General features: G+C 48.3%; 1 protein-coding gene across 1 annotated transcript in view; it reads left to right on the top strand.

The window, feature by feature from the left end:
• Positions 1-21,324, top strand: part of CARMIL3 (capping protein regulator and myosin 1 linker 3) — a 61,194-nt gene that overhangs the window by 26,953 nt on the left and 12,917 nt on the right. Inside the window, 18 exon segments of the mRNA XM_087946891.1 lie at positions 22-131; positions 898-975; positions 1,741-1,817; positions 1,915-2,019; positions 2,829-2,898; positions 3,681-3,762; positions 5,328-5,424; positions 8,292-8,346; positions 8,696-8,868; positions 9,582-9,650; positions 12,815-12,908; positions 14,180-14,278; positions 14,504-14,632; positions 15,946-16,059; positions 16,274-16,449; positions 18,085-18,172; positions 19,508-19,636; positions 20,949-21,012. Of these exon segments, the coding sequence (XP_087803017.1) occupies positions 22-131; positions 898-975; positions 1,741-1,817; positions 1,915-2,019; positions 2,829-2,898; positions 3,681-3,762; positions 5,328-5,424; positions 8,292-8,346; positions 8,696-8,868; positions 9,582-9,650; positions 12,815-12,908; positions 14,180-14,278; positions 14,504-14,632; positions 15,946-16,059; positions 16,274-16,449; positions 18,085-18,172; positions 19,508-19,636; positions 20,949-21,012 (1,809 nt within the window).

Below are 21,324 nucleotides of genomic sequence, written 5' to 3'. Positions count from 1 at the left end.
GTTCTCTGCTTCCTTGCTCAGGACTTGCCGTTTTGTGCCAGACCTTCAGTGCCAACCCAGCCTTTACCAGTTCTCTCCGCCATCTTGATTTAAGCAAAAATCCCGGCCTTCTGGGCACTGACGAGGCGAACGTGAGTGATTGGCATCTCATCCATTTGTCCGAAATGGTAGAGGGCTTCCGGCCTGAGCAGGGGGTTGGACTAGAAGACCTCCAAGGTCCCTTCCAACTCTGTGATTCTGTTATTCATCCTCCTTCCTTCCTCCCTCTCCCTCTTTCTTTCCTCCTCCTGCTCTTCCCCCTCCTTCCTTCCTTCTTCCCCCTCTTTCTTTCCTTCTGCTCCTTCTCTTTCTTTTTAAGAAGAAATGGGACAGCCATTTGAGGGGGCATGCAGAAATGCACTGGCCTGCCTATTGTCCCTGCCACTGTATTTTTATTCCCTTATTCTTGTTCTCGTTTTTGTTTGACAAATTCTAATAAATAAAATAAAACAAAATAAAGGGTCATGTGATTCCCCTTTGACGACCTTCCGACAAGCCACGTCAACAGGGAAGCCAGGCTCACTTAACCTTGTGACTAATTTAACAACTGCAGGGTTTCACTTAACAACGGTGTCCAGAAAGCAGAAAGGCCGCCACATGGGGCAGAATTCACTGAACACGTATCTCCCTGAGCAACGGAAATGCTGGACTGGGTTGTGGTTGGGACACTGCAACCACAGAGGAGTCGGGCGGCCCAGCGCCTGAATTTCGATTGCGCGACCGGGGCGGAGTGGAAAAACAATTTATTCACTTGTTTGCCGTTTTGTAATGTTGGGAAGTCAGTAAATGAACCGTTTTGTACGACTGCCTGTGTATCCCTGCTCGCTTTTATGCCTTCCCTTCTTGGTTTTCCTACAGAGCTTCTACTCATTCCTGGCCCAGCCGAATGCACTGATACACCTGGACGTGTCCTCCACGGATTGTGCAGTAGACGCGGTAAGGATTTCAGAGAATGGATACGGGGACAGGTGGGCGACAGCTGGGGTCCCCAACCCCGCAGGCCGCAGCCCATTTATCGGGCCGCGACCATGGGTGGGCTTCAAAAAATTTAGCAACCGGTTCTTGGCCTGGTTTCTGGGTGGGCCTGGCCATGGTGGTCATGGCCTAGTCGGCCTCCTGCATCATGGGGGTGGCACGTTTTCACCCTCCCCGGGCTCCGGAGGCTTTTCTCGAACCTCTGGGAGGGCAAAAACAGCCTCTCTGGGCTCCGGAGGCTGGGTGGAGGTCAGAAACAGGCCCGTTTCTGGCCTTCCGGAGCCTTTAGGAGTCCCGTTTATCGCCCTCTGCGTGGGTCCTGCAATTAACTGGGATCCAAAACGGGCCATGTGAGGACTCTTGGGGGGGGGGGACGGAAAGGTCGCAACTACTGCCTTGGCGAACTAGATATAAAATTAACATCCGGTTCACCCAAACCGGTGTGAACCGGTAGCAACCCACCTGTGGCCGCGACCCGTTCATAACTGGGCTGTGCGTGCCAGCAGCTCCATTCGCGGGAGCGGTGGGCGCGTGTGCCCACTTCTCGGGCAAATGGAGTCGGGGTGGACGCCTGTCGCTCAACAGAACAATCTGCCAAGCCAGAATAATGGGTGCTCGCTGGGCTATGGAGTACCTGTGGTGTGGCGGGTTGCCAATTTTCGAGGGTGTCCTGGGTTTTATTAAGCAGGACCACGGCTCACACCCGGGTGTGAATTTTTCCCGTAGCTTTTTAGTGCATTGCTGCACGGCTGTTGCCCTCGTCTCTGCTACCTCAATCTTTCACGAAACTCCTTTCCCCACCGGTAAGGATAATATTTTTTTGAACGCCTGCGAAGGGAGAGGAGAGGGCCCTTTTCCTGGCTAAGAAATAAGAGGATCTCTCTCTCTCTCCCACCCCAGGAAGGGAAAGGAATTCCCGCCCTCTCTGAAGCAGTTCTTTTGCAGTGCCTACTCACTCAACTGTGTGAACCTGTCCGGCATCAGGGTCCCCGTAGAAGCCTTGCGGTGAGTCTCAAACACGGCCCCCACGTTGGGCTGGAACAAAACTGGGGGCGTGATTGTCTTACGGGCAATATTATCGGGATGTCAAGTCACAAAAAAAGAGCCAACAACCCTGTAAGGATGGATTGAGCCGATAGAGGGGGATTGGCCCAGGCGGCTTTCATGCCTAAGGCGGGTCTAGAACTCACAGTCACCTGGTGATTGGACCAAAGTCACCCAGGCGGCTTTCATGCCTAAGGTGGGACTAGAAGTCGCAGTCACCTGGTGATTGGACCAAAGTCACCCAGCCACCTTTTATATCTAAGGCGGGACTAGAACTCACAGTCACTTGGTGATTGGACCAAAGTCACCCAGCCGGCTTTTATGTCTAAGGCGGGACTAGAACTCACAGTCACTTGGTGATCAGACCAAAATTACCCAGTTGGCTTTCATGCCTAAGGTGGGACTAGAACTCACAGTCACCTGGTGATTGGACCAAAGTCACCCAGCCAGCTTTGATGCCTAAGGTGAGACTAGAACTCACATCTCCTGCTTTCTAAACTGGTACCTTAACCACTGGACCAAACTGGCTCTTTAACGCATGTTCTTTGAACAAGTGTTGTGAGTGTTTGTTGGGAAAACAGAGGCTCTAACCAGTTAACAATTTCACCCCATTCCTGACTTCGTATCTTTTTTTGTGGTTTAGCCTTTTGAGTTCATTTTGTTTATAAATATTTGGTGGTTTGATAGGCCACCCTATTAAATTAAACCTCCCTCTTCAAAGGCTCAAGAGATTGGGGAAAACATAATCCATGTTTGCATCCTTCACACAGGTCTCTCATGCAAGGTTTGTCTGCCAATACCCACCTCAGTGACTTGCACCTGGATCTGAGCGGATGTGAGGTAAAATTGGGATATGGGATGAAATTAGGATATAAAATTAGGATATTTGTCCATGAAGTGCATAAACCTTTTGGCACATCTCTTCTTCGACCGGCCTCTAGCAAAACAAAAGAAAAGAAAAGAAAACAGTTGGAAGGGACCCTGTAGGTCATCTAGTCCAACCCCCTGCCCAAGCAGGAGACTCTGAGCACTCAAACTTTTATATAAAGTTTAAACTTTATGCTGGTAGTCCTTGACTTATGGCCACAATTGAGCCCAAAATTTATGTTGCTAAGTGAAACATTTGTTAAGTGAGGTTATCCCATTTTATGACTTTTCTTGCTGCAGTTGATGAATGAATTGCTCCAATTGTCGTGAGTCTCCCGGTTGTTAAGTGAATCTGGATTCCCCTTTGACTTTGCTTGTCAGAAGGTCGCAAAAGGGGATTATATGACACTGCAACCGTCATAAATGTGAGCCACTTGCCAAGCACCTGAATTTTGATCATGTGACCAAGGGGCACTGCAACGGTCAAGTGTGAAAAATGCTCATAAGTCCCTTTTTTTAGCACCGTTGTAACTTCATATGGTCACTAAGTGAACTGTTGTAAGTCGAGAACTACCTGTAAAGAATTATATTTGCACTTTAGATATCCGTTCGTAATTTTCCCGTCAAGGTCTCCAATTTTATATTCTACGTTTGTAATTTTAGCCCTGTGTTCCTTTTTTTACTGAAATAAGATATGAGTGGGCCATACGGTAAATAAATAAATACGGATTTCTTTTCGCCTTTTTTTATGTTAGCTGCGTTCTCCGGGAGCTCAGGTCCTTCAAGAACAGATGCCCGGGATAAACGCCTTAAGCAGTCTCGATATTTCGGATAACGGTGAGTCTTTAAAATCCTGCTTGGAAGCAAGTTCTGTGGAAACGGAAGGGTAGAATTTGAGAATTGTATCATTAATATTGGGTTGCATAAACAGAGGCATAGAATCAAGGTCCCGTGAGGTATTACTACGGCTTTACAAAACCCTAGTAATGCCACACCTGGATTACTGCACCAAGTTTTGGTCACCATATTACAAAAAAGATGTTGAGACTTTGGAAAAAGTTCAGAGAAGGGCAACTAAGATGATTAAAGGCCTGGAGACTAAAACATACAAAGAATGGTTACAGGAATTGGGTCTGGCTAGACTAGAGAGAAAAAAGAATTAGAGGTGACATGATAGCAGTATTCCAGTATTTGAGGGACTGCCGCAAAGAAGGGGGGGTCAAGCTTTTCTCCAAAGCCCCTGAAGGCAAGACAAGAAGCAACGGGTGGAAATTAATCAAGGAGAGAGAAGCAACCTGGAATTAAGGAGAAACTTCCTAACAGTGAAGACAATTAACCCGTGGAACAGCTTGCCACCAGAAATCGCTGGAGGTTTTTGAGAAGAAACTAGTCAGCCACTTCTCTGAAATGGTATAGGCACTCCTGCTTGAGCAGGGGGCTGGACTAGAAGACCTCCAAGGTCCCTTCCAGCTCTGTTCTATTCTGAAAAATGGTCTCGATATTTCGGATAACGGTGAGTCTCAAAAATCCTGTTTGGAAGCAAGTTCTGAGGAGAGAATTGGAGACCTGCGGCCTTGTCTGGTCCAACCGTTTGTGATAAGCAGGGAAATAGCAGGCGGCCCTTGGCTTAACGACCACATTCCGAATTTGCAAGTTCATCTCCAGTAGTCTTCGACTTACGACCGTTACCAAGCCGCAGGTTTCTGTGGCTAAGTGAGACAGTTGTGAAATGGGCTTTGACCCATTTTACGATCTTTTGTGCCACCATCGTGAAGTGAAGCCAGATTCACTTAACAACCATGTCACTAAATTAACAATTGCAGTGATTCGCTTAACAACGGTGGCAAGAAAGGTCGTAAAAACAGCAGAAATGTGGGGCTCCATTGTGGTCGCAGGCCAAGGACTACCTGGAAATAGAAATAAATGACAAGCAGTCTTTTAGTTACGACCACAACTAAGCCAAAGGTTTATGTTGCCAACTGAAACATTTGTTAAATGCCTCATTTTATATCTTTTCTTGGCCTGGTCGTTAAGTGAATCGCCGCAGTTGTTAAGTTAGCTATAACCTTTCTTATCATGGTTGTTAAGTGAATACTGCAGTTCTTAAATGTTAAGTTGTTAAGTGAATCTGGCTTCTCCCATGGACTTTGCTTGTCAGAAAGTCGCAAAAAGGGATCACGTGACCCCCAAAACCTTGCAGCCGTCATAAATATGAGTCAGTGGCCAAGCATCTGAATTTGGATCACATGACCACAGGGAATGCTACAACGGTCCTAAGTGTGAAAAACAGCCCTTTTTTCAATGCCATCGTAACTTTGGTCACTAAGTGAACTGTTTGTAAGCCGAGGATTACCTGTGCAAGGAAATAAACATGATTGGTTGCTGCTTTCTTGTCCCAACAGGCTTCGACGCAGATTTGATTACTTTGCTTCCGGCGTTGAGTAAGAACAAATCTTTGAAACATCTCTGGCTCGGAAAGAATTTCAACGTCAAATCCCGGTGAGCCACAATCTAATTTGTAATAAACCGGCCATTAAAACAGTTTGTTTCTCAGTTCTCAATTCCGGCAACTTTACGATGGGTGTTGAATTGATGTTTTACCGGCTAAGAAATAAAGGGAGATTACCTTGTTTCCCTGAAATTAGACCTATCCTGAAAATAAGCCCTAGCTGGGTTTTTTTTTTTTTTACACGTGTGCCTAATGTAAACCCTACTCCCCCCAAAAAGCCCTACTTAAGAGCCTGAGCAGCCACCCATTCCGTCTGGGTGCTTGCGGTGCGAGCAAGGCAGGGTGGTGGTAGAGCTGCCTCATGCGCCCTGCACCAGCTTACCTCCGGACCCCCACAGCCAGGCCATCCACGCCCCGACACCTGCCTTGTGGCGGTAGCACCAGCATCCATGTGTAGCAGGAGACTCCATGACCGCCGGCCCACTTCTTCTGCTTGCTTGCGACCTCAATGGAGCAGGAGGCCAAGTGGTGTGTTACGAGGGGAGGCTGTTGTTAGGGAATGGACAGGCTGCAGGGGCCCTGAAGTAAGCCGGTATGGGGTGCAAGGGGCAGCTCCACCCCCACCCACCCCCGCCTTGCATCATGGCTGCGACACTGGCACGTCACTGGTGTCTCTTGCTCCGTCGTGGCTGCAAGCAAGCGGAAGAAGTGGGCCGATGGCCACGCGGGGTCTTGCTGGTGGAGCTGCTGCTGTGAGGCAAGGCACATGTTGGAGCATGGGTGGCCTGGCTGCAAGAGCCCTGAGGTAAGTTGGTGCAGTGCGCGAGGGGCAGCTCCACACACACACACACACACACACACACACACACACACACACACACACACCCCGCATGGCCTCCTGTCCCACCGTGAGCAAGCAGAAGACGAGGGACTCCCTTACATGGGAAAAAAATAAGTCATTCCCCCCGAAAATAAGCCCTAGTACTTATTTTGGGGCCAAAAAGAAAATAAGACCCCAAAGAAATTTTGGGTAGTATAAAGCAGGGGGCGCCAAACTTTTGGACCTCAGGGACCAGCAAACTTGTTATTTTAAATCCTGGGGACCACTAATGTGAATTTTGACTGGTTTGCTGACATTGGTGGGAGGGAGAAGAAGAGAGAGAGAGAGAGAGAGAGGTCCGATTTAACCTTGAGGGCTGGTAATTTTCTTTCTCTTTCTCTCTCTCCTTCACACACACCCACCCTCTCCAAAGCAGCCCCATTTCTAGCCTGCTTTTGAGCACCGTTCTCAGGCTGCGTGCAAGAAAAGCAGCAGAAGTCTTTCTTTCTCTCCCCCCAAGCTCTGCCAGAAATTAGTCTTTGCCAGCGCAGCCTCTTGGAGCAGGAGGCCTTACAGGGTCCCAAGCAGGGGTGGGATTCTACCAGTTCACACCTATTCGCTAGAACCGGTTGTTAACATTCTAAGCAGTTTGGAGAACCGGATGTTAGAAGAAATTACTGGCCTAATCCTGTAAGGGAGGCAGGAAGGAAACATTCTGGTGTTGCTTACAGAAACTGCCTGTCCGTTAACCCTTATTACACTCTTGGCAGGACTAGACTTCCTCTCTCTGGAACTTCTCTGGAGTTTTTTTTCCCCTCCTTTGCTGGTACTTTGCTTGTGTGGAGTGACCATTCAAAGTTGCAATGGCACTGAAAAAAGTGATTTATGACCATTTTTCACACTTACGACTGTTGCAGCATCCCCACAGTCATGAGAGGCCAGGTGAGGAACTGCGTGCCTCGATGTGAGTGGTATTGAGTTGGCCTATTTCCATTTATCTCTCATCAGCTAGCCATACCTTTCTGGGATTCGAACTCGGTCTACTTCCCAGAAGGAAGGAAGGCTCCCAGAAGGGTATGGCTAGTCGATGAGAGCTTAAATAGCTTAAGGTAGATCTATACTAGTCTCCCTTTATTTCTTCTTTGGTAAAACATAAATTCAACGCAAAGTACAGAGAAAGCGACTGCCCTGCGAAGACCCTTGGATTGGGGCTGAAAGGCGAGAGCGGAGGCAGCATACGCCATCCCATAATTGGGCAGACTAGGTTGATTAAAAAAAAACGCCTCACTGCGGGTGGACTTCAACTCCCAGAATTCCCCAGCCAGCGTTGCTTAGCAACTGATTCACACTTCACGGACAGTTGCTGTGTCCCTGGGTCGTGGGAATCCCTTTTTGCGACCGGAGAAAGCCAGGTTCACTTAACAACCGATTTAACCCAACCACAGCAATTCACTTAACAACCGCGGCAAGAAAGGTTGTAAAACGGGACAAAATTCACTCAACAACTCTGGGAGCTGAAGCCTTAAAGTTGCTGAGGTTGAGAATCACTGATATATTGCCCAAATATGCTGACTTAGCAACAGGCTGTCTTCAACTTACAATGATTCGCTTAGTGACTGTTCAGAGTTACAACGGCACTGAGAAAAGTGACTTATGTCCGTTTTTCACACTTATGACCGTTGCAGTATTCCCACGGTCATGTGATCAAAATTCAGATGCTTAGCAACTGACTCATATTTATGACGGTCGCAGTGTCCAGGGGTCATGTGATCCCCTTTTGCCACCTTTTGACGAGCCGAGTCAAAGGGGAAGCCAGGTTCACTTAACAACCGTGTTACCTATTTAACAGCTGCAGTGATTCATTTAATCACTGTGGCAAGAAAGGTTGTAACATGAGGCAAAACTCGCTTAACAACTGTCTCACTTAGCCACAGAAATGTCGAATTCAATTGTGGTCATAAGTTGAGGACTGCCTTGTAACGAGTGCAGTTCCTTCCCAGTTTTGAATGGGAGGAGGAGGAGGAGGAGGAAGAGTATGGGGACATTGCGGAGGATGTAATGTTGACAGAAGCCATTTTAATTTTTTTTTAATCTCAGGACCTTGGAAGAAATTCTCCAGAAGTTAGTGCAATTTATCCAAGACGAAGAGTGCGTAAGTTCTTGGCCGGTCCAAAGCGTAATTCGGTAGAATTATTATTAATAATAATTAAAGGGCTTATGAGTTGTTCATCATTTAATGACCCCATAATCCCTTTGTGGGGGTGGAGTCTGGGCAACTGAATGGAGCTGAGTGTTTACTGGCCGGATGCCCTTCCTGTCACCAATGCGGAGTTTTGTTCAGCAGATATATTCTCACTATGCCCAGAGAGAGAAAAAAATCTGCCTCTACTTAGGATCGAACTCACGGCCTCCTGTTTGTGAGGGGGGAGCTCCCCCTCCACACCAAACCCCCTCCCTTTTCTCTCCTCCTCTCTCTCTTTCTCTCTCCCCGTCCCCCAAAGTCCTTACAGTCCTTCTCGGTGGCTGATTCCCGGCTGAAAACCCGTTGCAGCATCCTGATCAACGCTCTAGGGAGTAACACTTGTTTGACCAAAGTGGACCTGAGTGGGAACCACATGGAAGATCTTGGTGCCAAGATGTTGTCCAAGGCTCTGCAGATCAACAGCACACTCAGGTAGGTAGGACATGACGTCTGACCGCAGAAGCTCCAAAGATGGAAGCTGGCTACAAGATGTTCCGACCTAGACCTTCCCAAGATCATGAAGCAGATTCCTCGTCCGGATAAAACCCCTTTTGTTTAGGTTAAAGCGAATTCCTCTCCCGCAAAGTCCCGGCAAACAGTCTTTCATGAGGTTTCACAACTACAGACCTTTATCAGGCTGGGAGAGCTGCTAGGCCGATCCCTTCCAAATGCCACACTGTAGCAGCAATTACTTGGCAAGAAGTCAGGAACAAGATCTCCACCCTAATGAATTGAACTAATTGTGTCCTGCAAACACCACACTCCTTTCGCTCCTCTTTATTCCCTCTGGGAGGGGCCATTCACCATCCACTTGTGCCCTTACTCTCAAGTTGATCTTTGTTCCCTTCTCCTGGCAGCTCTGTGCATGTGCACACTGGGAACAGGCTCCAGCTGTTCTTCTTCCCCACTGATCTTCGACTCCAAAGGCAGCTGATAACTGTTGGACAGCCCTGCGTCCGATGCAGAGCCCTCGTCAGAGCCTTCCCCAGATTCCAGGACTGGCCCATGTTCCTCCCCGACCTCCTCACTGTCTGAGTTTATCGCCAGCTGTTGGCCTCCAGCAGGCCACAACACAATAGGGCCCAAATCATGCATCCAAGGGGAGGAAATTTTACTCTAAACCAGACCGTCTTCCTCTTTTCTAGGAGCATTTCCTGGGACAGGAATGGGACCACTGCCCAAGGCTTCCAGGACATCGCCCGGGCCTTGGAGAAGTGAGTGAGCAGGAAGGAATGTCTACCTGGACAGAGAAGGATGAACCATCTCTGGATGGTGGTTTTCGAGCCACTGGAAACAGAAGGAAAGCCTTGGTTTGAGGATGCCAGAGTTCTTCTTAAAGCATCCGTTGGAAAGGATCCACAGCTCAGCTGGGCAGAGAGGAAGACAGAGAGAAGGGGAAGGGATGGAGAAGAAGAAGAAAAATAGGAATAGATTGAGGAGAAGGAGAAGGAAGGAGAGGAAGAGATGAAGAAGAAAGGAGGAAGAGGAGGAGAGGTGGAGAAGGAGGAGGAGATGGAGGAGAAGGGGGGGAGGAGAAGGAATAGGATAAGAGGGAGGAGGAAATGAGGAGGAAGGGAAGGGATGGAGGGGAAGGAAAAGGAGAAGAAGAGGGAGAAGGGATGGAGAAGAAGATGAGATTGAAGAGAAGAAAAAGGAGAAGGAGGAGAAGGGATGGAGAAGAAAAAGAGGAAGAGGAGGAGGAAGAGAGGAAGGGGTGGAAAAGGAGGAGAAGATGGAGGAGGGTGGAGGAGAGAAGGAAAACGAAAAGGAGAAGAAAAGGGATGGAGAGGAGAAGACATAAGGAGGAGGAGAAGGGATGGAGAAGAAGGAGATGGAGGAAGGGGAAGAGAAGAAAAAAGGAGAAGAAGGAGAAGAAAAAGAGGAAGAAATGGAGGAGGAGAGGAAGGGATGGGGAAGAAAGAGGAGGAGGAGGAGAGGAGAAGGGGGAAAGGAGAAGGAAGAGAAAGAAAAAGAGGTGCCACAAAAAAGGAGGTAGGGAGAGACATACTGCCCCGTATGCCTTGGGTTTTGGCCCACTCCGCTACTGGCGTGTCCCCCTCAGTGGGAAGACAGCCACGGGATAATGGGTCCACACCGTGGCATCAATGAATCATGAACCTGGACGAGTCAGGGAACCGATGAGCTTCCTCCCATTGGCTTTGGTAGAGACGTCCTTCCAGGGGCAGAAGGTGATGGATCATGGAGCGAGCCGCTCAACCAACCGGCCTGGCCCTTGTCCAGCTCTGCTCCGAAGTTTGGAGCAAGCGGTTGGGTGGCCAACCAAGGAGGAGAGGTCAACTTGGGTTCTGGATTGGTTGAGCGTGGGGTTGGGGGCGCTGGGTTGGGTTTCCTTACCGCCTAGGGCAGGAGGTGGAAGGAGGTGGAATTTGAGGTTCATGGAGGAGGTAGACGGTGACCGACTGACTTAGCCTTGGAAGAGCCTGGCGGTTGAAGGTTAGATGGGACTCGCTAGAACATATGGTGAATAATTGCAGGAACTGGAAACGTCTAGTCCAGGAATCTCCAAACTAGGCAACTCTAAAGACACAACTCCCTTGCGCCGTGGTGGCGCCGTGGTTAGAAGGTAGCCCTGCAGGCTCCTCCTGCTGCCTGCTGGCTGCCTGCAGGTCGCCAATTCGAATCTCACCAGGCTCAAGGTTGACTCAGCCTTCCGCCCTTCCAAGGTCGGTAAAATGAGGCCCCCCGATTGCACTACGATGACTGTTTAGGGAGGGCTGCGAAGCGTGAATAAGTTAAGTGCTAGCGCTAAGTGGGAAGCGAGGAGGGAGGGAGGGAGGGAGGGAGGAAGATGAGGATAAAAGCAATGAAGATGGGAAGGAAGGGACGGAAGGAAGCAGACAGAGAGGGAAGGGAGGATGAAAGAAGGAGGGAGGGAAGAAAGAAGGGAGGGAGGAAGGAAGGAAGGAAGATGGAAGGAGGGAGAGAAGGAAGGAAGGAAGGAAGGAAGGGGGAGGGAGGGAGGAAGATGGAGCGAGGGGGAAGGAAGGGAGAGGGAGGGAGGAAGAAAGGTAGAGGGAGGGAGGGAGGAAGATGGAGGGACAAGGGAAGGAAAGGAGAGGGAGGGAGGGGAGAGGAAGGGAGGAAGGAAGGAAGGGACGGAAGAAGAGGGAGGGAGGGAGGAAGGAGGGGAAGGAAGCGAGATGGAGAGAGGGAGGGAGGAAGGAAGGAAGATGGAGCAAGGGGAAGGAAGAGAGATGGAGAGAGGGAGGGAGGAAGGAAGATGGAGCGAGAGGGAAGGAAGAGAGATGGAGGGAGGAGGAGGGAGGGAGAGAGGAAGAAAGATGAAGGGTCGAGGGAAGGAAGGAAGATGGAGGGAGGAAGGGAGGGGAAGGAAGCGAGATGGAGGGAGAGAGGAAGGAAGGAAGATGGAGGGAGGGGAAGGGAGATGGAGGGAGGGAGGGAGGAAGGAAGAGGGAGGGAGGGAGGGAGGAAGGAAGATGGAGTGAGAGGGAAGGAAGAGAGATGGAGGGAGGGAGAGAGAGAGGAAGGAAGGAAAGGAGATGGAGGGAGGGAGAAAGATGGAGCGAGGGGGAAGGAAGGGAGATGGAGGGAGGGAGAAAAGAAGGAAGATGGAGGGAGAAGGGAAGGAAGGGAGATGGAGGGAGGGAGAGGGAGTAAGGAAGGAAGGGACGGAGAAGATGGAGGGAAGGAGGAAGGGAGGGGAAGGAAGCGAGATGGAGGGAGGGAGGGTGGGAGGAAGGGAGGGAGGGAGGAAGAAAGGAAGATGGAGTGAGGGGGAAGTAAGAGAGATGGAGGGAGGGAAGGAGGAGGGAGGGAGAGAGGAAGGAAGATGAAGGGTCGAGGGAAGGAAGGGAGATGGTGGGAGGGAGGGAGGAAGGAAGGAAGAAAGATGGAGGGAGGGAGGGAGGGGAAGGAAGCGAGATGGAGGGAGAGAGGGAGGAAGGAAGGAAGATGGAGGGAAGGAAGGGAGATGGAGGGAGGGAGAGAGGGAGGAAGGAAGGAAGGAAGGAAGAGGGAGGGAGGGAGGAAGGGCCGTGGTGGCATAGTGGTTAGAATATAGTACTACCAGGTGAATTCTGCCAACTGCCAGCAGTTCGATCCTCACCGGCTCAAGGTTGACTCGACCTTCCATCCTTCCGAGGTGGGTAAAATGAGGACCCAGATTGTTGGGGGCAAGAGGCAGACTTTGTAAACCACTTAGAGAGGGCTGTGAAGCACTGCGAAGCGGTATCTAAGTCTAAGTGCTATTGCTGTTAACAACTGCCGCGCTTAGCCACAAGGAAATTTTGGACTTAATTATGGTCGTAAGTCCAGGGACAGCTGTAAGCCTTTGGCACACTGCATGCTGGTTTGAACCTGAACAGATTTTTTTTTTTCAAATTGTCTTCTTTTTCAGCAATTACACACTCAAGTTTATGGCTTTGCCCATGAGTGACATCACCACAGCTTACCGCAATGCCCCCGACCGGACGGACGAGGTTTGGCAAAAGGTGAGCCCCCTCCTACCAATCTGGCATTAATTAAATGAACCAGTGAAACTACCTGCCACCAGAAGTAGTGGGTGCTCCAACACTGGAGGTTTTTAAGAAGAGACTGGACCACCATTTTGTCCAGAATGGTATAGAATCTCCTGCCTGAGCAGGGAGCTGGACTAGAAGACCTCCAAGGTCCCTTCCCACTGAGTTACAGGTAGTCCTCAACTTACGACAGTTCATTTAGGGACTGTTCAAAGTTACAGCGGGCCTGAAAAAAGGGACTTAGGACCGTTTTTCACTGTTACGATCTTTGGAGTAAGAGGGGCGGGATGGAGTGGGCAGGGCCAGCCAGGGATGGGATCAGTGGTTGGATTCTACCAGTTCGCACCTATTCGCTAGAACATTCTAAGCAGTTCGGAGAACCGGATGTTAGAAGAAATTACTGGGCTAATCCTGTAAGGAAGGCAGGAAGGAAACATTCTGGTGTTGCTTACAGAAACAGCCTCTCCGTTAACCCTTATTACATTCTTGGCAGGACTAGACTTCCTGTCTCAGGAATTTCTCTGGAGTTTTTTTCCCCCTCCTTTGCTGGTACTTTGCTTGTGTGGAGTGACCATTCAAAGTTACAATGGCACTGAAAAAAGCGACTTATGACCATTTTTCACACTTACGACTGTTGCAGCATCCCCACAGTCATGAGAGGCCAGGCGAGGAGATGCGTGCCTCGATGTGAGTGATGTTGATTTGGCCACACCCAGCCAATAACATGACCACCAAGCCATGTCCACCCAGTCACAGGACCACCAAGCCACGCCCACCAACTAAGCCACGCCCACAGAACCGGTCGTTAAAAAAAATTCAACCCCACCCCTGTAGGGCATTTGCTGGTTTGCCGAACCAGCCATAACATTAGCTATGGGCTCACCCGAAACCAGGCGACCCCTTAGCAGCCCACCCCTGGTTTAATGCTATGATTTATATCTGCAATGCACAGGCTCCATGATGATAGTAACTCGAAGACCGGCTGCAATTTAGCCGTTCTGTCTCCACCGCTATCTCCGTCTCCTCCTCCGTTCTGCGATTCAGCTGTTCTGTCTTCACCGCTATCTCCGTTTTCTCTTCTCGTCCCTTTTGCAATTCAGCTGTTCTGCCTTCACGGCTATCTCCGTCTTCTCATCCCTTCTGCTATTTAGCCATTGTGCCTTCACTCCATCTGTCTTTTCCTCCCTTTGGCAATTCAGCCGTTCTGTCTCCACCGCTATCTCCGTCTTCTCTTCCCTCCTCAGATCCAGTGGTGTCTCCTGCGGAACAACCACTCTTCGAAGATCTCCCAGGATCACGCTTTCCGCCTCCACCAAGGAATCGTCACCCATAGCGCCGAGCAAGTAAACGTTCCCATCTCCCCTTCTCCTCTCCATCCTTAACGTCCTGGGGGGCTGGGGGGCCTTGTGGACATGACCAAGGGGGATACCGCAAGACCGGGTGGGATTCGGGTGTCCTTGAATGCCTCCGGGGTCTCTGATGGGTTCGTGGCGACGGACACATCGGAGGGTTTTCATGTCGAAGAGTGGCGGTCTGAGTTAACATTCTCCTCTCCTGTCCCTCCTTAGATGATGAGCCGGCTTTGTGTGCGAGTTCAGGAGGAACTACGTGTTCTGAGGACGTGCTCGGCTGATTCTGTCCAGGAGGAAGTCCTATATGCCCGGAAGTTGATGAAAGAAGCCAAGAATTCAAGAGCGGTAAGACAGATGCTCATTTAGGGACTGTTCAAAGTCACAACGGCACTGAAAAGCAGTGACTTAAACCCGGTCCTCGCACAGATGGCCGTTTTTAAGAAGGGATTTGACAGCCATCTGTCTGAAATGGCATAGGGTCTCCCACTTGAGCAGAGGGTTTGGATTAGAAGACCCGCAAGGCGCCTTCCAGTTGTGTTATTCTGGAACCTGGTGTCTTCAGACTTGTTGGACTTTGATTCCCAGAATTTGTAGTTGTCTTCCATTCTAGGATCCCATGAATAGGGGAGGGGAAGATTGGTTGGTTGTCGGGTTGATTGATGGGCTGATTATTAAACAGTATCAGCGTTGACTTTTAGTCCTTCCTCAACCTACCTGGCCTTTTAGGTTTTCCAACATCACTGTTGTCATCAAGGAACATGGTTGTATCAGGTTCCTCTTAAGCAGTGTTTCTCAATCTTGACTAAGAAGGATGGACTTCAAGTTTAAGAAAGATAGACTTCAAATTTAAGAAAGGTGGACCAAGTTTAAGAAGGCTAGACTTCAAGTTTATGAAGGATAGAGTTCAAGTTTAAGAAAGATGGACCAGGTTTAAGAAGGATGGACTTCAAGTTTATGAAGGATCAACTTCAAATTTAAGAAAGGTGGGCTATAATTTTAAGAAGGGTGGACCAAGTTTAAGAAGGATAGAGTTCAAGTTTAAGAAAGATGGACCAGGTTTAAGAAGGATGGACTTCAAGTTTAAGAAGGATAGACTTCAACTTTAAGAAAGGTGGGCTATAATTTTAAGAAGGGTGGACCAAGTTTAAGAAGGATAGAGTTCAAGTTTAAGAAATATGGACCAGGTTTAAGAAGGATGGACTTCAAGTTTAAGAAGGATAGACTTCAACTTTAAGAAAGGTGGGCTATAATTTTAAGAAGGGTGGACCAAGTTTAAGAAGGATAAGAGTTCAAGTTTAAGAAATATGGACCAGGTTTAAGAAGGATGGACTTCAGGTTTATGAAGGATAGACTTCAACTTTAAGAAAGGTGGGCTATAATTTTAAGGAGGGTGGACCAAGTTTAAAAAGAGTAGACTTCAAGTTTAAGAAGGACAGACTTCAAATTTGTGGACTTCCAGTATAAGAAGGGTGGGATTCATGTTTAAGAAGGATGGACTTCAACTTTAAGAAAGATAGAATTCAACTTTAAGAAGGGTGGACTTCAACTCCCAGAATTCCCCAGCCAACAGAGCTGGCTAAGGACTTCTTGGAATTAAGGTCTACCTTTCCTAAAGATGCTAAGTTTGAGGAACATTCTTCATCATCTCTTTCCTACAGCTCTTTCCCAGCCTGTATGAACTTGGGCACTTGTTGGCCAGTGAGGGGCCTGTGCGACACCGCCTGGAATCCATGGCCAATGAAGTGGCGAAAGCCGTCGACAAGGAACTGCAGGTGAGGAAAGCATCACGATCACCTTCTACACGTTCACACTATTTATGGTGGCAAGTCCTCCCGACGGGACGTCCCAGGGTTGTAAGGTCTTGGGAATTTGAAACAAGGGGGCCTTTGGCGGGGTGGTGGTGGTGAAGAATTCAAGGTGACCACCTCGATTTACCTGAACGCTTTCTTCGGATAACCCCTGATTCCTGGTTTTTCTTTCTGCCAGATGATCTTGGAATCCATGGTGGCTCTAACGCAGGAGTTGTGTCCGCACGCCGTCCAGGCCGCTGAAGAGCATCACAAGATGTTGGCAGCTGTTTCGGAGCATATCACCGTGCCCCGAAACTTCATCCGAGGCGCTTTGCTGGAACAAGCTGGCCAGGATATCCAGAACAAGCTGAAGTAAGAATTGAGGGGGTAGATTTTTGTTGGCGGGGGGGGGGCGGTGTAGGGAAGGCTTAGTGGTGGAGGTGAGCTCCTGATCAAAGTTACCGTGATGATCAGAGGTACGGCAACAGAGGTAACACAGGCAGCTGCCAGTTCAAACCGCCCCTTAATTGCTCCCACATTTCTGGCAAGTCCCAGAGCAAAGTGATGACACACACACACACACACACACACACACACTCACAAAGCAGCCTCTGGCTGCAAATAGTCCAGCCTGACGCTGTGAGCACAATGGCCGCAAAGCAAGAAATCCATCAGGGCGAGTCGAGGAGTCCAGGAATCAAAGGAGCATGGAAGGTAAACCCCAAATCGAGAAGGAATGCCAGGAACCCAGGAAAGTTCAAACTCCGGGAATTCCGCGTTTGTTTGTTCCCGACGAACGCCCCTCCCCACAGCGTCTCCTTATGTCTCAGTCCCCCGGGGTGTGCCCTGTGAAGAGGGTCAGGGCGCTCTCCTTAGCTTGCGCTGTCCTCCTCGCTTTCTCTCCATTCTCTGTGCCGGAGGATCAGGAGGGGGCCGGTCCTCGCTCATCGCCTGAGCTCCGTCTCTCACGTTCACCCGCTGAGCCTCTCTTGGTCGTCCTGCCCTCCTTCCTCCCTGCCTACCAGCCGTCCCAATCACTGGAAGGCCCTGGCCTGACTGGGCCTTCTCCTCCCCATTTCCCCCCCAAGCCAACGAAGCCGCCCCCTTGATCTCCCTCGTTCCGCTCATCTTCCCCCGCAGATTCAGGCTCCGACAGGGGCGTGACAGGTTATTATGGAAGAATGGCACCTTGAGCACGAGAAGATGGGCGTTTAAAGAAGGACTAGGGGGGGTGACACGATAGCAGTCTTTCTACATTTGGGGGGCTGCCCCAAAGAAGAAGAGGGGGTCCACCTGTTCTCCAGAGAACCAGAAGGCAGGACGAGAAGCAACAGGTGGAAACTCATCAAAGAGAGAAGCAACCTGGAATGAAGGAGGAATTCCTTAACAGGGAGAAGAACAATTATAGATAGTCCTCGGCTTACAATGGTTCATTTAGTGACCGTTCGAAGTTACAACGCTGCTGAGAAACGTGACTTAGGACCGTTTTTCATACTTAGCGACCTTTGCCGCTTCCGCACAGTCACGAGATCGAAATTCAGGTGCTTGCCAACTGACTCGTGTTTATGACGGTCGGAGTGTCACCGGGGGGGTTGCATGATCCCCTTTTTCCAACCCCCTGACAATCAAAGTCAACGGGGGGAAGCCGGATTCACTGTACAAATCACGTCGCTAGAACTACCTGCCGCGATAGAACTACAACTGGGGCAAGGAAGGTTTTAAAATGGGGCAGAATTCCCTTAAGGAAGGTCCCGCTTAGCAACAGAGATTTTGGGGCTCCGTTGTGGTCGTAAGTGTGTAATCAGCGGGACAACCTGCCACTAGTGCTCCGACACTGGAGGTTTTTAAGAAGAGATTGGACAGTCATTGGTCTGGAATGGCACATAGGGCTTCCTGCTTGAGAGGGGGGTTGGGCTAGAAGATCTCTAAGGTCCTCCCTTCCAACTTGGTTATTCTGTTATTTTGTTATTCATCTTCTAATATTCCTCAACCTGGATTCTCCACTAGTGAGGTGAAGCTTTCGGTCGTGACATATCTCACCAACACCATTGTGGAGGAGCTTCTGGAGGAGTTATATTACGCTCACAAGAACCTGGTAAGGATGATCTCTAGGGTGTCCCAATGACCCCACCTCCCTCACTTCCATGTCATAATTTCATTCCGATCTGCGGCCTGGTATCTCAGTCGATCAGAGTGTCCGGTTGAGCTTGTTTGAACTTGGAAGCTAAGCAGGGTCGGACTTGGTTGGTAATTGGATGGGAGACATAAGGAAGTCCCAGTATTGGCAGTAGAACCTCTGGATGCAGGCAGGCCTCGACATACAACCATTGAGTGAACGTTCGAAGTTACAACGGCCCTGAAAAAAGGGACTTACGACCAATCCTCCCACTTATGACCATTGCAGTATCTCTCTGGACATGTGATCCAAATTAAGACGCTTGGTAACTGGCTCATATTTATGACGGTTACAGCGTCCCAGGGTCATGTGATCCCCTTTTGTGACCTTCTGACAAGCAAAGGGGAGGGAAGGTCAAGGGGAGAATCCAGATTCACTTAACAACCATGTGACAAACTTAACATACACAATGATTCACTTAACAACTGTAGCAAGAAAAGTCATAAAATGGAGCAAACTCACTTCACAAATGTTTCACTTAGCAACATCAATTTTGGCTTCAATTGTGGTCGTAACTCGAGGATTACCTCAACTTATGACAATTGAGCCCAAAATTTGTGTTGTTAAGAACCTAAGAAATTTGTTAAGTGAGTTTTGCCCCGTTTTACAACCTTCCTTGCCACAATCATTAATTGAAACATTGCCATTGTTCAGCTAGGAACACGGTTATTAAGTGAATCCGGTTTGCCCCCGGACTTTGCTTGTCAGAAGGTTGCAAAAGAGGAATCATGTGACCCAGGGACACTGCAAGCGTCATAAATATGAACCAGTTTTCCAATAATCTGAATATAAATCAAATGACCACAATAATGCTGCCATGGTCATAAGTGCGAAATACAATTATAAGTCACTTTTTTCTTTTGTTACTTCAGTCAGCAACTGAACAGTTGTAAGTCAAGGACTACCTTGTATTATTTATTGAACACTTATTTTCCAGCAGGGGGCAGCAAAGAGCTACGGAGAAAAAAAATATAACTGCTCTGCTGCCCTCTAGTGGCCCCTGCTTTTTATAAAAATATAAAACCCAGAGAGGGTCACCTTAACCAACAAGTTCTCTCAAGGACTACCTATTATTACTTATTCTATTCTATTTTATTTTACTTTACTTCACTTTATTATTTCATTATTTTATTGTACTTTATTTTACTTTACTTTTGACCCACTTTGTTTTGAGCTGTGGTACCGCAGATCTGTTATCAGGATAATTGCAATCTGACCGCTTCTGTCTCCCCTCCCTCCTGTTTCCAACCCCAGGCCCAACACATCAGCCATCTCCACCGGCTTTCGGAGAGCCAGGACAACCTCATCCTTCCCGAACACCTGGGGAAACCCCAACTCCAGGCCCCGAAAGATTTCACCGACCACGAACTCGATTCCAACATCGTAAGTGGCTCCGGGCTGATTCCGCCCAAAACCCTTATTGAAGCAAGCCCTGCCTTGTGTAGAGTTTGAGGGACAGCGTGACTGACGTGGGCTCTCTGTTGGCTCATATTTAAGCCAACCACCGCTTTCAATAGGAGCTAATGGCATGCAGCGGCAGCCAAAAAAGCCAACGTGATCCTAGGCTGCATTAGCAGAGGGATAGAATTAAGATCACGTAAAGTTCTAGTACAGCTTTACAAAAAGCCTTAGTAAGGCCAGACTTGGATTGGGGGAACTCGATAGTCTATGACATGTAAACAACAGTTGCTGGAGTTGGGTATGTCTACCCTGGAGGTTTTTAAGAGGAGATTGGGCAACCCTTTTGTCTGAAACGGAATAGGGTTTCCTGCTTAGGCAGGGGTTGGATTAGAAGACCTCCAAGGTCCCTTTCAACTATTTTATTCTATTCCCATTCCTATTCCTACTCCATATGTTCTGTTCTATTCTATTCTATTCTATTCTATTCTAATTTCTATTCTATTCTATTCTATTCTAATTTCTATTCTAATCTATTCCTATTCCCATTCCATATTTTCTATTCTATTCTATTCTATTCTATTCTATTCTATTCTATTCTATTCTATTCTATTCTAATTTCTATTCTAATCTATTCCTATTCCCATTCCATATTTTCTATTCTATTCTATTCTATTCTATTCTATTCTATTCTAATTTCTATTCTATTCTAATTCTATTCTAATTTCTATTCTAATCTATTCCTATTCTATTCCTATTCTATTCTATTCTATTCTATTCTATTCTAATTTCTATTCTAATCTATTCCTATTCCCATTCCATCTTTTCTATCCTATTCTAATCTATTCCTATTCTATTCTAAATCCTATTCTAATGTATTCCTATTCCATATTTTCTATTCTATTCTACTCTTCTATTCTCTTCTAATTCTATTCTATGTATGTCTAGAGTAGTGAAAAGAAGGACTAGGGGAGACATGATAGCAGTGCTCCAATATTTGAGGGGCTGCCCCAAAGAAGATTTATTTTCCAAAGCCCCGGAAGGCAGGACAAGAAGCAACGGATGGGAACCAATCAAGGAGAGAAGCAACCCGGAATTAAGGAGAAATTTTGTGAAAGAACAATTAATCATTGGTTAATTCAGAAGTTTCAGGTGCTCCATCGCTGGAGGTTTTTAAGAAGAGGTTGGAGAACCCTTTGTCTGGAATGGTATAAAGTCTCTGGCTTAAGCAGTGGGGTGGACTAGAAGACCTTGGCGGTCCCTTCCAACTCTGTTATTTTTATGTTCTCTCCTACAGGACACCATGGCTATCAAAAGACAGAAGAACTGCCGCAGGATACGGCCCGCATCTGCCTTTATTAGTGAGTGCAACGAGTTTCCCAGACCCTGTTCTTTAATCCATGCAGGTAGTCCTTGACTTACGACATTTGTTTAGTGACGTTTAGTTGCAACGGCACTGAAAAAAAGTGACTTAGGACCCTTTTTCGCACTTACGACCATTGCAGCCTCCCCATGATCACATGATCACAACCTGGACGCTTGGCAACTGACTCGCATTTATGACGGTCGCGGCATCCTCGGGGTCCCCTTTTGCGACATTCTGACAAGCAAAGTCAACGGCAGAAGCCAGATCCGTGTGACTTAATTTATCAAATGTGTTGATTCAGTTAACA

This window comes from Notechis scutatus, chromosome Z (assembly GCF_049901735.1).
Source record: "Notechis scutatus isolate UNSWTSFEM ecotype Mainland chromosome Z, rNotScu1.2, whole genome shotgun sequence".
NCBI lineage: Eukaryota > Metazoa > Chordata > Lepidosauria > Squamata > Elapidae > Notechis > Notechis scutatus.
Note: the sequence above shows the minus strand (reverse complement) of the source record. Positions and strands in the feature narration are given on the sequence as shown.